At 36.5% G+C, this 16,438-nt stretch overlaps 1 protein-coding gene across 1 annotated transcript in view; it reads left to right on the forward strand.

Annotated features, from left to right (window-relative positions):
- Positions 1-726: 726 nt before the first annotated feature.
- Positions 727-16,438, forward strand: part of PEX7 (peroxisomal biogenesis factor 7) — a 98,487-nt gene continuing 82,775 nt past the window's right edge. Inside the window, exons 1-3 of the mRNA XM_044004046.1 lie at positions 727-893; positions 4,279-4,336; positions 5,013-5,163. Of these exons, the coding sequence (XP_043859981.1) occupies positions 764-893; positions 4,279-4,336; positions 5,013-5,163 (339 nt within the window). The 5' untranslated portion in view covers positions 727-763. The remainder of the gene's footprint in view (positions 894-4,278; positions 4,337-5,012; positions 5,164-16,438) is intronic.

A 16,438-nucleotide genomic window follows, 5' to 3' on the forward strand; every position in this document is an offset into this window, starting at 1 on the left:
TATATGTATATGTATGTGTATATATATACACACAATTAGTGTATATAATCTGTGTATGTATATAATCTGCCTATGTATGTATATATCATAGATAATATAATCTATACAATATGTGTACTATGTGCCTAATAAATGTTAATATATACACACACACATTCATATGTATACCCACTTTTTTTTTTTTTTGGCGGGGCAATGGGGGTTAAGTGACTTGCCCGGGGTCACACAACTAGTATGTGTCTGAGGTCGGATTTGAACTCAGGTACTCCTGAATCCAGGGCCGGTGCTTTATCCACTGCGCCACCTAGCCGCCCCCTATACGTACTTTTGGTAACAATACATATATTTACATAAACATACACATATACACACATACACATACACATACACATAAACATGACATATAGAATACTATCAAAAGGCAGTAATGCCAACAATCCCAAACTGCGCTCATAAATAACACGCGGCTCCTTTAAGGACTACTGGGAGACTGAAGCACAGAGAGTGCTGTCTCTGGCTAACGTGGTCACCAGAGGCTTCCGTACTCGGCTCTCTCCGGACCAATCCGAGCCTAGACTGTAGACCCTGAAACACGCTCATTTCCGCTCTCTTACTTCCAGAAACTCTCCCGCGAGGTCCTGTCAACCGGGACCGCTTCCGCTTCTCTCCCGGAACTGGAGCTGGCGTCGGCGCCGCCGCGGCTGCCTCGGGAAAGGGGGAGGAAAGCGAGGGGGCGGGGTGCAGGAGGGTGGCTGGGTGGGGGATGAGCGCGGCGCACGGCAGGGGCGCGCAGACGCTGCGGACCCCGGGTCGCCATGGTTACGCCGTGGAGTTCTCCCCCTACCTGCCGGGACGCCTGGCATGCGCCACCTCCCAGTACTACGGGATCGCGGGTGAGGCCCCGCCCCTCCCCGCCGTCCACTGGGGGGCGCTCGAGGGACCGTTCGTGGCGGGGGATCGGGGGCTGCGTGGCTCAGATGGGGACCCTCTGCGGACTTCGTTTCTGTGTACCTCTGCGGGGCGGTGTCTTGAGGAGACCTTGTATCCCTAACCCTAGTTGTGTTACCCTGGGCTGGTCATTTCACCTCTTTGAGGTTCAATTTTCTCATCTGTAAGATAGAAATAATTCTTGTACTGCCTATACTAATTGTTGTGAGGGCAGTGCATTAAACCTGTCTAGATAATGCGAATAATTAATATTATCAAGACAAAAAAAGAATTCATTTTTCTTCCCCCAACCTACCAACCCCTGGACTTTACTTGTTTACTTAATGTTAATTGCACCACTGTGATCCTAATGCCTTTAATCTTGGGATTTGATCCCCTCCCTCATTTCCCTTCTCCCATTAATCACCACGTCCCTTAAATTCTAATTGTAGAATATTTCCCATTCATTCTTTGCTTTCCTGCTGTCACCATCCCAGTTTTGGCCCCACCGTCCCACGGGATATATGCTCCAGCATTTTCTCTACTATCCCTGCTCCTAGTCTCCCTACTTCAACTGTAATCCACTCTAATCTGATAAGTAGCTGTATTCCTGTTGCTTCTAGACTCAGAAACTTTCAGGGCCTTCTGAGTGCGCAAAATGCAAGCCTTGGAATTCAGGAAGTTTCGCAATTCCAAATAACCTCAACTTCTCCTTCGAGGTGCTTCCTCACTTCCCACCCTCCAGCAACCTGAACCCTCTTTGACAAATTTAACTGTTTACGTTTTCCTAACAGGCTCTAAATTCCCTCGCCCTGAGCTTTCTGTGGACACCATAATTCCCCCCCTCCAATCTAGAATGCTTCCACCTGTCTTCTGAATTCGCAAAATGCTTTGTGTTTTTCTGATATGCTTAGTATTTTATTTTGAATCACACTTACTTGTGGAACACCCCTGTTAGATTCCCCCCCCCCCTCCTATTAGATCCTATTTCTCTTGGCACTTTGGCACTTGGAGTCCATGCCTTACATGTGATAGATACTTAATAAATGTTGAATTAAAGTTTTGCTTTTGATCTTGGCTCTTCCCCTAACTAATTTGAAAATTTGGGAAAGCCACCATCATCCCTTTGGGTTTCAGTAAAATGGACAACTTCAGAATTGTAATCATCTGAGTTAAATAATGTATATAAAAGGTATATGCTTTGAAACTAATAATAATAGCTAACTATTTAAAGCACTGTGTGCCAAGCTGGGGTTGGAGACTTTAGAAGATAATGTAACAATATAATTATTAAATTATTATCTAATTTGATCCTCAAAACGACCCTGCGAGATAGTCGCTATTATTACCCCTGTTCTACAGAAGAGGAAACCGAGGCAGACAGGTTAAGTGACTTGCCCAGGATCACACAGCTAGTAAGTGTCTGAGATCTAATTTGAACTCAGGTTTTCCACCTAACTAGCATATAAATACATAAAACAAATTTATAGCCTAACTGAGTACTTAGACTTTCTTAGACTTTCAGGAAGACCCTTCTCCAGTACTCCCCAGTATGCCTGGTGGTTTGCAGAAGCAAAGCTTCTTTTGATTAGGAGAAAAACAAAACAAAACAAAAATCTGTTCTCTAGTCATTTTCCTACTGTCTTTTAGGCCTCATCACCAAGAAAATTGATCCTTCCTAGTGTTCGAACTCCCTGTTTTCCTAGATGCTATTTAGAATTAGGTGCTGCTTTTCTTGCATGGACAGGATACTACTGATCCACCAACAACTGGTTCATAGCTTTGTTTATCAGAAGTGGTGATGGATCTGTAAAAGTCTTTCTGTTCTTTTGCCGTTGCTCCCCTTGTGACCAACTTCACAGATTTGTAGGATAGTTGTCTGGGAATTTAAGTTCTAATTTGTGGCCATAGAAGAATAAATAATCATTCTTACCAGTGCCAAGAGTTCACTTTGTGCAAGATGCCCAGATTGACAAAATTGAAACCATCCTTGCCCTCAAGAAGTTTGTGTCCAGCCACAACTATAAGACTTTGTTTAGCCTTTTTGGCAACATGTTATAACCAGATGAACTAGCTGGCTTAGACCAGCCAAGCCAATAAACCAGCTTCATTGAAGAGTGCTTTTTTCCCTCCTCAATAGAATTCCTCCTATGACAAAGAATGCTGTGTATCTTGAAATTAAGAGAAAACTTTATATTTGAAAAGATTTACTTCATTATTTTCAAAATTATAATAATTACCATTACCATTACAACTAATTTGGCCTTGCATAGAATCATTGTTTATTCACTTTTTAATCAGTCAATAAACATTTATTAATCACTTACTGGTAGGCACTATGCTAAGCCCTGGGGATACAAAAAGAGGCAAAAAACAGTCCCTCCTCTTGAGAAGCTCACAATTTGGTCATCCACTTAATAGGCTGAATTTTGTTTAAAAGTCTCATGTTGTTTGTTTTTGGGGTTTTTTGGGGGGGCACGGGGCAATGGGGGTTAAATGACTTGGCCAGGGTCACATAGCTAGTAAGTATCAAGTGTCTGAGAGCAGATTTGAACTCAGGTCCTCCTGAATCCAGGGCCAGTGCTTTATCCACCACGCCACCTAGCTGTCCCTAAGAGCCTCATGTTTTACAGAGAGGAGATAGAACCAGAGTGCAGATGTAGACATTTTTGGACTTGGCCAATTCAGCACTTAGTTTTGCTTAGCTATTCATAACTATTAACAACAGTATTGTATTTCCTTGTTTTGTGGGGAGCAGAGGAAGAAAATAGATTTTTTTGATTGAGAGCACTATTAAACACATAGAAACCCCCCCTCACATTTTTTCTTATTAATTTATTTTTTATTTTTTTGCGGGGCAATGGGGGTTAAGTGACTTGCCCAGGGTCACACAGCTAGTAAGTGTCAAGTGTCTGAGGGTGGATTTGAACTCAGGTCCTCCTGAATCCAAGACCAATGCTTTATCCACTGTGCCACTTAGCTGCCCCCAATCCAAGACCAGTACTTTATCCACTGTGCCACCTAGCTGCCCCTGGCCACTCACATTTTAAAGAAAAGTTAAAATAAGTAGTCAGGCTTTTATTATGTGCTTACTATAAACTGTACTAGTAACTGTGCTAAAAAGTTTAAAAACATTTCCTTAAGTGGAAGATTCTCTTTTAAAAGGCAGATTTTGATTGAATAATGATTCCAAAGGGTGAAAAAAAAGTAAAAAATGAATTGTACTTCATTGCATGCAACCTTGTTAATCTTGCTAGTTTCATAGTATCATTGAAGCAGGCTGGCTGTAATGTTAATGTTAAACAAAACCTTGATTGCCTCCTTTCCCCTTCCTTCCCCTCTCCTTTTTAGGCTGTGGAACACTAATTGTACTGGAACAAAATGAAGCTGGGGTTGGACACTTTAGAAGGTAGTATGGCTCTATGAGTATTAAACTAACATTTAATGTTCTGATCACTGTCAATTGAACACAGTTTTGAGTGTTTTCCCATAATCAAAATTAAGTTTGTTTTTAATTCATTTGTTTAATAAAAGTTTTATTTGGTAAGATGGAGAAAATATTTCACAGAGTTGTATGAGATGTAACTTACTTTTACTTTTCAATTTTGATATACCATGCTTCTTTCAAAACTAGTCTTACCAATCATTTATTTATAATTTTTAAAGTCAGACATAAGAAATTTTAAATAGAATAGACAATGTTCTTGACCTGTTTCTCCATTGTTTTCAGTATTGTCAATTCTTTATTATTCAGGAGCCAGTTATCTAGTTTGTGAATTGTTTTATGTATTTTTACTTATTTTTCTCTTTTTCTCTAGAGACTTTTTCATTAACAAAAAAGTACTTTAGTCAGGAAAGGCAAGGATAAAGAAAAGAAAAATGTTGAAATCAGCTAATAAATACTTGCTCCTATTAAAAATATGTGTAGTGGGGAAGTTAAAACTATTGGTCTAAATGAGTATTATTAAATGTTTGCTCTTCCTATGCCCTAGAAAAATTGAGAGTAAAGTGTAAAATTCTGAAGGTAATATTTCAATATCTGTTGTTGTTACTAAAAAATGGTTGTCTTGGTTACCTTGGTGTAGTTTTGACTGGAATGATGGCCTCTTTGATGTGACATGGAGTGAGAACAATGAACACGTACTAATCACATGCAGTGGAGATGGGTCTCTGCAGCTCTGGGATACAGCTGAAACCACAGGCCCTTTGCAGGTGTTTAAAGAGCACACACAGGAGGTAAGAAGGTCCTTTGGCTGGGCTCCTCTTTTTCTTGTTGCTTAGACTTCGGACAAGATGCTCTTCCCTTAAGGCAGATGTCCATCTTGTCTTGGAAAATAGAAAATATTCTTGGTTCGATTTGTGGGGGGGGGGGGGCGCGGGCGGGGCAAGGCAATGAAGGTTAAGTCATACAGTTAGTAAGTGTGGAGTGTCTGAGGTTGGATTTGAATTCGGTTTTTCCTGAATCTAGGGCTGGTGCTTTGTCCACTGTGCCACCTAGCTGCCCCCAGAAAATATTCTTGGGGAGCAATATTATAATCGATGGGTATCCCCTCCGTTTCCAGTTCTTTGCTACCACAAAGAGAGCTGCTATAAATATTTTTGTACAAATCAGTCCTCTTCCCCATTTTAAAAAATCTTTTTGAGATATAGACCTAGTAGTGGTATTGCTGGATCCAAGGGTATGCCCTTTGGGCATAGTTCCAAATTGCTCTCTAGAATGGATCAGTTCATAACTCCACCAATGGTGCATACTGTAGTTTTTCTATATCCACTCAAACATCAGTCATTTTCCTTTTTTGTCATTATTAACCTGATAGGTGTGAGGTAGTACCTCAGAGTTGTTTTAATTTGCATTTTGCCACATTCATGAGATGCAAATAGTAGCCTGTGGTTACTCCCAGTCACCAGTTGGAGGAATTCTTGTGTTTCTAAGGCAGAATGTCTAATCCTTTTAATTCAGAGATTTGACAAATGAGCCACTTACTATTTTGAAAAAGTAAGAGTTCCCCCATCTTAGCAAAGAAAGGGAGATTTATTTTCTCAGCTTTTCTCCAGGACCAGGCTTCTGAGTCAGTACATTTCTATAGCATTCAGGTTTCTTTTTTTTTTCTTTCAATGTGCATTTTTGTAGTCATTCTGTATAATTTTCCTGGTTCTGCTTATGAAAGACTTTTTTTTTGAGTTAAATAACTGAGTAAAGAGATGAATTTTTCTGCCTCTTTCAGAATTAGACAAATTATAACTTAAATTTGTAATCAAAAATGTATTTTGAATAAAATTTGATATTACTCTTTTAGCTAAAAAATTCTGAATAGCTAAAATTTTACTTCCTTAAAAATTAATTCATTGCTTATTATGTCTTTTGATTATGGTAGAAGTCGATAGGTCTATATTGGTAGTTGACAGCTAAAAATCATTTAGAAATGCCAAATGACAACCAGTTAAATAGTAAGACTAATTTAGTCTCTTCAGACTTGCCTTGATAAATTTTAAACAACATAACAAATTTGTGAACCTCAAGGTTTTTCACATCTTTTTAGGAAGAAATAATTACAGTGGATAGATATTAACTGTAAGAACTAGACTTCTGATTTCACTAATAGATGGAATTCTTGAATGAGGAAATTCTAGTTGCCTAGGGGGTTGAGAAGTTGTGGCTTGCCCAGAATCACACTGCTAGTATGTGGAATTTAGCTATTCTTATTCTGGTTTGTGATATTGTATAAAATTATTGTTATTTAAATAGGTTTAGGACCTCATACACTATTTTTAAGGTAAAAATAGGTCATAACTTTGAGTCAGTTTAATAATTTATCTCCTAGAATCCAGACTCAATAGGACATGATGGTTGTGAAAATGAAAATAACATTAGAATCATAGATCTAGAAGTAGAAGGGACCTAGGAACCATGTGGTCCACTTTAAAGAAGAGGGATCAAGAGGCTGAAGGAAGGTGAAGTAATTTGCCCAAGCTTGTATACTTAGTAAATGTCAGAGTTGGGATTGACCTTAAGTTCTCTTGATTCTAGAGTGGGCCATATTTCAGATCATCTGTAGTTTAGAGAACTGATAATAAAATGCATTTCTCACCTGTTGGTAGAAAGGTGGGGGACAGAGAACTTTTCTGTATACTTTTGGCTCTCAAGCATAATGGCCATAATTAGATTGTTTTATTTAGTCATTTCCCCCCCTCCCCCCCCGCCCCCCGCTGTGTGTAAAGATTCTATTGGAAGGGAAATGGCAGTGATGTAAAAAGCCCCAGTGTTTTCAGAAGGATATTGAAACCTCCTCTGTATGGTGTCTCTCCCATTAAAGTGTGAATTCCTTGAGAGCAGAGACTGTCTTGATTTTCTAATTGTATGCCCAGAACATAGTACAGTGTGTTGCTCATGGCAGGACTGCACAATAATTTCTTTCCATCCATGTAACAGTTAAGAACCACTGATGGGCCCAAGAGGCTGAGCCCCTACAGCCTCTCCTTTAAAATTCTTGCTAGGGGGCAGCTAGGTGGCACAGTGGATAAAGCACCAGGCCTGGATTTAGGAGGACCTGAATTCAAAACGCTTGACACTTACTAGCTGTGTGACCCTGGGCAAGTCACTTAACCCTCTTTGTCCCGCAAAAAAAGGCCTTGCTAAGGGGACCTTCTGTTCCAGACTCATGAAGATGGCACAGACCTGATTCTGTCCTGGGAGAGCTGTTCTGCACAAGAGCTCTATCTCCCATTTCTGGGTCCAAAGATTGTTTCCCCCTTTTTTCTCTTTTCTTTTCTTCTCTTCTCTAATTTTTTCTTTTCTTTTTTTTCTTCATGTGAACCACACATGTACCTGGCTCAGCACTAAAGCACTTAGCCTTTAAAGATCATAAGGCAGTTCCCTCAATGCCCACTGAGCATAAGGATGATTCAGTGGATATTTCAAAAGAATTGACCCCACCCTTGGTGCTCTCTTCCCTTCCTGTTTTGGATCCTGTCAGGGCTGTTTCAGTCCTTCCTAAGAGGAGTAAGGGAGGGGTAGCTTGCCCTGTCTCTCACCCTGAAATTGAGGTTGGAGGTTATTATTTGCCCAAGGTCACAGGGTTGGTACAAACACCAAGTCTTTTGATTCTTGGTACAGGGCTCTTTCCACAATACCATGCCTCTGATTTAATTTGAGATGACTATGATTGTAATGTGCACAGTGGCCTTATAATAATAGTAATAATTAACCTTTTAACATTTATTAAACAAAGAACTTTTCTTACAACAACCCTATGATAGGTAGTGGAAGTATTATCATCTTCATTTTACATATAGGCAAATGAATATTTAGGCATGGTACGTGACTTGTTCTCCTCTATCCATATAGTAAATAACCAATCCTGGAATTTAAACCCAAGTCATCTGAGGCTAAATCAAACTTGAATGACTGCTATCTTGTGACTCTTAAGTCCTTTGCTTTTTCCATTCTGCCACCTTTATGCCCAGCTAAGTAGACAGAAAACAGAAACATTAAGAGAATGTAGAAATATGAAATGTTTCTTTTTTGTTTTTAGATTGAGTCTTAATGAATTAGTTGTTTAGGTAGGACTGAAGCTTATGCGTTGAAAATTCAAATATTTGATGTAAAAGAGGATAGGCAAACCCCATCTCATCTGACTAGATATTTTTAATGACTTAGATGTGTTGATTTTACATGTAGTTTAATTAAATAAGGTGAATTTAGGGAAGTCAGAGTGAGAAAGACCTGTATTCGAGTTCAATCTGACACATACTGACTTTGTAACTTTCAGCAAATCACTTAGTACCTCAAGCCATTTTATATGAATTGTTTCTACAATTTTTATTGTTGTCATATGCATCAGTGGAGTTTCCTCACCAGCAATTTCTGGCATGAATGAAGTTATACACTTAGATTTTTTAATAAACATTTTTATTTAAAGTTTTGAGTTCCAAATTCTATCCCTCCTTTCCTCCCTCCCTTGTCCCCTCCTTGAGATGGTAAGCAATCAGATATAGGTTATACGTGTACAATTATGTAAAACATTACCATATTAGCCTTTTTGTATAAGAAAACTCGAATTTTTAAAAAATGAAAGAAAGTGAAAACTAACATACTTCAGTCTGTATTTAATTAATATCGGTTCTTTCTTTGGAGGTGGATAGTGTGCTTCATCATTAGCCCTTTGGGATTGTCTTGGATCTTTGTATTGCTGAGAATAGTTAAGTCATTCACAATTCTTCATTGAACAATATTGCTGTCACTATGCACAATGTTCTCCTGTTTCTGCTCACTTCACTATACATCAGTTCATATAAGTCTTTCCAGGCCTTTCTGAAATCATCTTGTCATTTCTTATAGCACAATTATATTTCATCACAATCATATACCACAGCTTGTTTAGCTATTCCCCAACTGATGGACATTTCTGGTTCTTAGCCACTACAAAAAGAGCTGTTATAAATATTTTTGTAAAAATAGGTTTTTTTTCTCTTTTGGGGAGATATATAGATTCAGATTTTTAAAAAGACATAAATTTATCTGAGGAACTTCATTTATTTGCTAAAATTATTATGTACCTAGCACTGTGCCAAGTATTGTGATATATGCTTGTGATTGTTCAGTTAGTTGCTCCAAGACAAAAAAAAGTGTGTATTATTCAAAAGTAAAGTACTAGTTAAATGAATATCAATTGAAGTAGAGCCTAAGATTGAAATTAGTATTATTTCAGCTATTTTTCTAATATTTTGCTATTTCAGTAAATGTTTTAATATTCATATATGTTGCTTCTTAAATATTTATTGTTCATTTAGTCATAATTTAGATAATTATCTCATTTATGCGACTTTATAACAATGCTGTAATTTATAAAATTTTATGATTTGAACTTTCATACCTAACAGATTTTTTAGCCACAGTGGGCTAAGCTGATCAGATTAGCATTAATGTGGTGAGCCCCTGGGATTGGGGGGTGACCAGGTTGTATCCAGAGGGTTGAGCTGGCCCACATTGGAAACTGGGTCATTTCCATGAAGATCAGAATGGGATTAGGCCCAGAAGTAGTCCCTGTACTTTTAGCCTGGGCTATATAGGGAGACCTAGCCTTAAAAACAATAACAGTGAGGTAGTTAGGTGGCACAGTAGATAGAGCACCAGCCCTGGAGTCAGGAGGACCTGAGTTCAAATTCGGCCTCAGACATTTGACACTTACTAGCTGTGTGACCCTGGGCAAGTCACTTAACCCCAATTGCCTCACTGAAAAAACCCCCACAAAAACCCAACCAAACAAAAACCAAACAAAAAAAACCCACAACAGGGGCAGCTAGATGGTGCAGTGGATAGAGCACTGACTCTGGAGTCAGGAGTACCTGAGTTCAAATCCAGCCTCAGACACTTAACATTTACTAGCTGTGTGACCCTGGGCAAGTCACTTAATCCCAATTGCCTCACTAAAAAACAAACAAACAAACAAACAAAAAACACAAACCCACGACAGCAAAAATAAAACACCTGTGCTCATTTGGAATCACTCTATATTTCTTTATGCTAAAATTCCTTTTCATACTAAGCTCATCTCTTTTAGAACTCTTGTTTTTTAAACTTGTAATTTTTTTAATTGCATAAATTCTACTTAGGATATATCTATGCTAAATCTCATTAGTGCTCAGAATTTCTCTGATTTCTAATTTGTTATTGTTTAATTAAATTTGACAAACCAAAACCTGGCATTGAAGAGAATTTTCCTTTTTTGCATAATATTAGATTTTAGTAGTAGAAGCATGAGGGGAGGGAATATAGAAAAAAATATAAATTTTTTTTCATTTGAATTAACCCAGAATGCTTTTTCCAAAGTATGACTTGGACTTAATATGTGAGCTGAACATATCCTTAGAATCTTACTCTATTACCCTAGATTTACCTAGTGCCAACTGACTTTCTTGCTGTCTTTGCACACCTCCTTTAATGCTTTTGCATTGCCTTTTCCTCATGCATAGAATGTACTCCTTTCTCACCTCTACCTTTTAGAATCCCTAACTTGCTCCAAGAAAAACCTCAAATAACAGCTTTCTGCAAGAAGCCTCTTTTACGTCCCATGCTTTCCCATCCTTCATGCTGCTGTCCAACTAATTCTGCTAATATAATTATAGCACCTACCTCATAGAGTTGTTGAGGATCAAATAAGATAGTGTATAATGAGTGGAGGGAGCTTGTTTCAGGTAAGGGCAACAGACATTGTGATAGACTTCTGGTCCTAAGAAGAGATGACAGAACCAACTCATTGTTTCCCTTCACCTTGCTGAAATTGATGTTATTAGTTTCCCAATAATAGAAGAATTTCCAATTTTATGGATTTTGTCCTACATGAACTGGAGAAAATTCCATAGTGTTGGAGGCTGAAGTTGAGACAATCCTAAAGCAGTTTCAGGAGGACAGTAAAGAAGACTCTTTACCTCTTCCCATATTAAATTGTTTATATGTTCAGTTTTTTTTTTTAAGGGCTAGCCTTTGTCCCTAGAAAATTGAGAAGTATGTTTGTAGTTAATTTAAGTTCTAGTTAGATGATTTATATTTGATTTTTGGTTATGCTTCACCACCCAAAGAAAAATACTAGTTAAGAAATTAATTTGGTTAACCAGTTTTAAAATTTCATTAGTGACGAAGTTGCTATTTATGTCAATTTCTTAGTAAATTAGAGAGTTTGAATTCTTATCTCTTTGTACAAAATATGTCAGCTTCTTTCATGTAATTATTACGTTTACTTTTTTATAGGTAATTTAAAAAGAAAATCTGATTTAGTGACCCAAAATTTAGACCTTAAAATCTTTAAAGAATGTTGTACCATACCCAGTTTTCTAACATTATAATTTTATGTATGAATATATTTTCAGACCATTTTTGTGGTTTGTAGATTTTTATTTGAAAAAAAAAATCTGGGTATTTAGTGTAAAACTGTATGCTAAGGTGCTGCTTTCAAATATCATGGTCATGAAGAGAAGAAGGGATAGTACCTACTATGTGCCAGGCAATGTGCTAAGAACTTTTACAAATAGAATCTAATCTTTTCCTTACAACAGTCCTAGAAAGTAGGTGATATTTTCTCCATTTACAGATGAGGAAACTGAAACAAACAGAAGTTAAGTGACTTGTCCAGGGTCACTCAGAGACTAAGTATCTGAAGTCAGATTTAAACTCAGGTCTTCCTGACTCCAGACCTGGTGCTCTATCCACCATACTACCAGTATGAGTGCCTTATGACACTAAGAAAAACATTTGCTCTTTTTTGTGTACAGAACAAGATCTCAAAGAAAATAGACCTCAGTCAGTATCTCCTCCAAGTAGTTAGTAGTATCAGTAGTCACTGATAGGAAGTCCTCAGATGAAGGCAGATACAGAGGATCAGATGGAAAAAATGTTAATAACTTTCCAGTGAATTCACATCTGAAATGGTTTTAAGTGGTAATAAGAGAGATGTATTGTTCATATGCAAAAGTAAATCAGTACACTTAATACAGTAATTGGTTTTGGTTTTTGAGAGCTCTCTCAGAATTGTAGCTTGTAAGCACAAATTTTGTTATCAAAGCTAATTACCAAAGAGGTCATTTAGAATCTTTTTAAAGTTTGCCTGTTTCAATTAAGACCCATTAAATTAAAACACTTTCCAGAGTTTTTCTAGTTCCAGATACCAAACGCAATGATAAGAGATATAACCCATTGATTTATTTATGCTTGGAAAGGATTTTGAAAATAAGTCCTAAGTGTTTTTATGAACTCTTTTCAATTATTTTACTTCATAAAATATCAGATTTCGTTAAGGTGTGAAAAAAACATCTTTAGTTCCATAAAATAAATTATGAAGTAACTGATGGCCTCATTCACCTGAAGACAGTGTTTGCTGATAAATCATTAGTATCTTAGGAATTCTAATCTGAAATCTTCGAATTCACTGAATTATATTTGAGATTGGCACAATTATTGCAACTATTTAAAGCATTTGAAAGAAAACATTGAAACAACAGGGGCCATAAATGAAGTTACCTTTTAAAAGTTTTTTTTGTAGTTTATGTATTCATACATATGAATATAACATATATATGTGTTTGTGTGTATGTGTATGATTTCATTGGTATAGGAAATTTCCAAAAAGGAACCTTTATCTACCAAAGCAGATGCCACTTCAGACACTTACTAACTTTGTGATCCTGGGCAGGCCACAGAATCTCTATGAGCTTCTCTTTCCTCATCTGTAAAATGAGGGGATTAGACTTGATGACTGCTAAAGGCTCTTTCTGTTCCAAGTCTATGGTCCTCTATTTATTGATGCCTATCTTTTAAGGCATCATCTTTTAGTTCATCTTTACTATGACGATGACTACCTTGGCCCAAAGTAAGCTATTCTTTCTTTGAACTCCCATAGCACTTGTTGTTTGTACCATTCATTTAGTACTTGACACGTATTGCCTTTTATTGTCAATTCTCTTTTCACATCTATGTCTTGCTGGATAGAATCTGAACTTTTTAAAGGCAGAGACTGTGTCTTACACTTTTTCATTTTTCATAGCACCCAACAAAGTCCTGGGCCCTAGATCTAGAACTGGAAGGAACTTCATAGAGGTCCTCTAGTCCTATCCCTTCGTTTTATAGATGAGGAAACTTTGATCCAGAAAGATTTAACTGACTTTCCCAAGGTCAGGATTTGAACCCAGGTTTTCTTCTTCCAGAGTTTGTGTTGTTGTTGTTTTTAATGTACATGCTTCCTCCTTTTCATTTGTTTTTCATCATCAGTCATTATTTTATTTGACTTATGTTTGGGGAAACCAATATAGTACTTCCTTATAGTTCCTGTAATTACTATTCTTGACACCATACATTAATAGTGCTAAAAGCAGTATTTTCCCTTTATTTTTGCAAACTTATCACTGGAAGGTTTTATTTATTCTGGTTTAGCGATCTGCATCAGTGAGCATACACCTTGCAAATAGTAGGCATTCACGTAATGATTGATTTGACAGTCATCTGTTCCTTTCCTTGTTTTTCAATAAGTAGCCTTTGATCTCACCAGCATATCTGTCCTGTGTTTTGTTCTGGTCTGTGTCTCCAGTGCTCATCTTTTTTGTTGCTTGACAGACAAAACTATTTTTAAAAATTATAATATGCACTAATTTTAGCAGAGTTTAAAAAGAAGGCTGCAATAGTGTACCTTTCCATGCCATATGTCTTTGTGGAATCACATTGTAATTTTTAAAGGAGAGCACAAACTGTGTTCAATCAATCTTGAATTGTATGGACCTTGACAATATGATTTCTTCTGTGATTTATTGATAGGATTTAAAAAGTTCTGCTGCCATTTTTTAGTACCTCTCCTGTCCCACTATAAATTTTTTTTGTAGTAATGAGTACAGTTAAAGAAATGAAACCAATACATTGATTATATCTGACAGCATATGCCTCAGGGAGATGATTCTCATTGGAAGTTATTTTGCAGCTATATATTAGGTCATTTCAATACTTATAGGTCCTATGATTTTGTCAGATTTTTACCACTGCAAACTATAGCCCTTCTTTAACTTATTTAATGGTCTTTGAAAGTGACTAGAAGAAAATAATAAAATATTTTTATGATTAAAAAAAAAGAAAGTGACTAGAACTGAAAAATTTATCAACCTGCAACCACACACTGATGATCAGCTTTTTTGAATTTAACTAAGGTGGTTGGTTCTCAGTCAACGGATATTCATTATCATGGCATGCTCATTTTGTTAGGCCCTTGCCAAAGCAGTTGCTCTTGCTCAAAGCTTTTGAGAACCCCAGTTTACTCCCTATCACAATGAGGTTTGAAGGTTGGACTTGAAGGGAAACACTTATCTTCCAAATGAAAACAAAACCTTTTTGTTCTTGGCTCATAAATGTATGAAAGTTAATTATGTTAAGCTTTTAAACACCTTAGACGTAGATGTTTTATGTACAGCAGGTAGTATTTGTATTTATTATAACCAGAAATTTAGCAATATGTAACCTTGTAGTAATAGAAATCATATGAAAGCTAAAAAATGACCTGCTGGCTAATTACATTTACTTTTATCATTATTAAATTCAATAAGTATGGCTAGGTGATATTTGCATAGATTTATAGATTTTAAAAAATCTTTTGTCAAATTCAGCATATGGTATTGATCTATACTATCTGTAGTAGAAAATGAGATTTCCAGTGTTTTTTTCATGTTAACTGACCAGAGGACTAAAAGCAGCAAGAAATAGATGAGAAAAGCAGTGCAGGATAACTAAGCTGTTTACTATGAGATTGGAAAGCTCATACCCATTCCTATAAGTATCCCCTAAGAAAGGCCAGATATGGATATTAATTTAATTTTAATACCATCTGATAAACATTGACTAACTTTCTAATCTGCCTTGACATTTCTTTGGGGTGCTGCAAACAGTGATATATTGGTAGACATAAAAAAGTATAAATTTTTTTTTTAGTGGAGATTTTAGAATATACTGTAGAGAACTAAGAGAACATTGTGCACAGAGACAGCAATATTGTTTGATGAAGAACTATGAATGACTTGACTATTCTTAACAATACAATGATCCAAGACAATCCCAAAGGACTATTGATGAAACATATTATCCACCTCCAAAGAAAGAACTGATATCGATGGAACAGACTGAAGCATGCTATTTTTCACTTTCATTTATTTTTTCTTTTAATCAAGTTTTCTTGTACAAAATGATAAGTATGGTAATGTTTTACATAATCATATATGTATAACCCATATCTGATTGCTTGCTGCCTCAGGGAGGGGAGGGAGGGGAGGGAGGGAAAGAGAGATAAAAATTGGAACCCCAAACTATAAATAAAAATGTTTATTGCATTTTTTTAAAAAAAGAATATACTGTAGAAATATTTTAAAATAGAGTAGATTCTCACTTTCTGTGATGGTTTAGGTACAATAAATTAAATGAGATTGATCATATGACCTTCTGTTCTTCAGATTTTAATGTATAATTTCTCAGATATCTTTATTTTTATCCTAAAAAATAAGACTTGGTTCCTGTAATATAATATCATTGAAATATTAATGTGATACTATATTTTTGTTTGTTTGTTTGTTTTTTTATGTATAAGGTATTTTATTTTTTCCGTTACATGTAAAGATAGTTCTCAACTTTTGTTTATACAAGCTTTACAATTTCAGATTTTTCTCCCTCCCTCCCCTCCCTCCCCCCTCCCCTAGACAGCAGGTAATCTGATATAGGTTATGTCTATATATCTCTATACATATAGATATAGATATAGATATATACACACACATATATATACATAATAACATTAATCCTATTTCTGCATTAATCCTGTTACAAGAGAAAAAATCAGAGCAGTGATGCAAAACCTCAAAATAGAAAAAAAAAACAACAGCACCCAAAACAAAAGAAATAATATTGTTCAATCAGCATCTATACTCCACAGTTCTTTCTTTTTTTTTTTCTTGGATTTGGAGATCCTCTTCTATCATGAGTTCCCTGGAACTC

Source organism: Dromiciops gliroides, chromosome 4 (assembly GCF_019393635.1).
Source record: "Dromiciops gliroides isolate mDroGli1 chromosome 4, mDroGli1.pri, whole genome shotgun sequence".
Taxonomy (NCBI): Eukaryota; Metazoa; Chordata; class Mammalia; order Microbiotheria; family Microbiotheriidae; genus Dromiciops; species Dromiciops gliroides.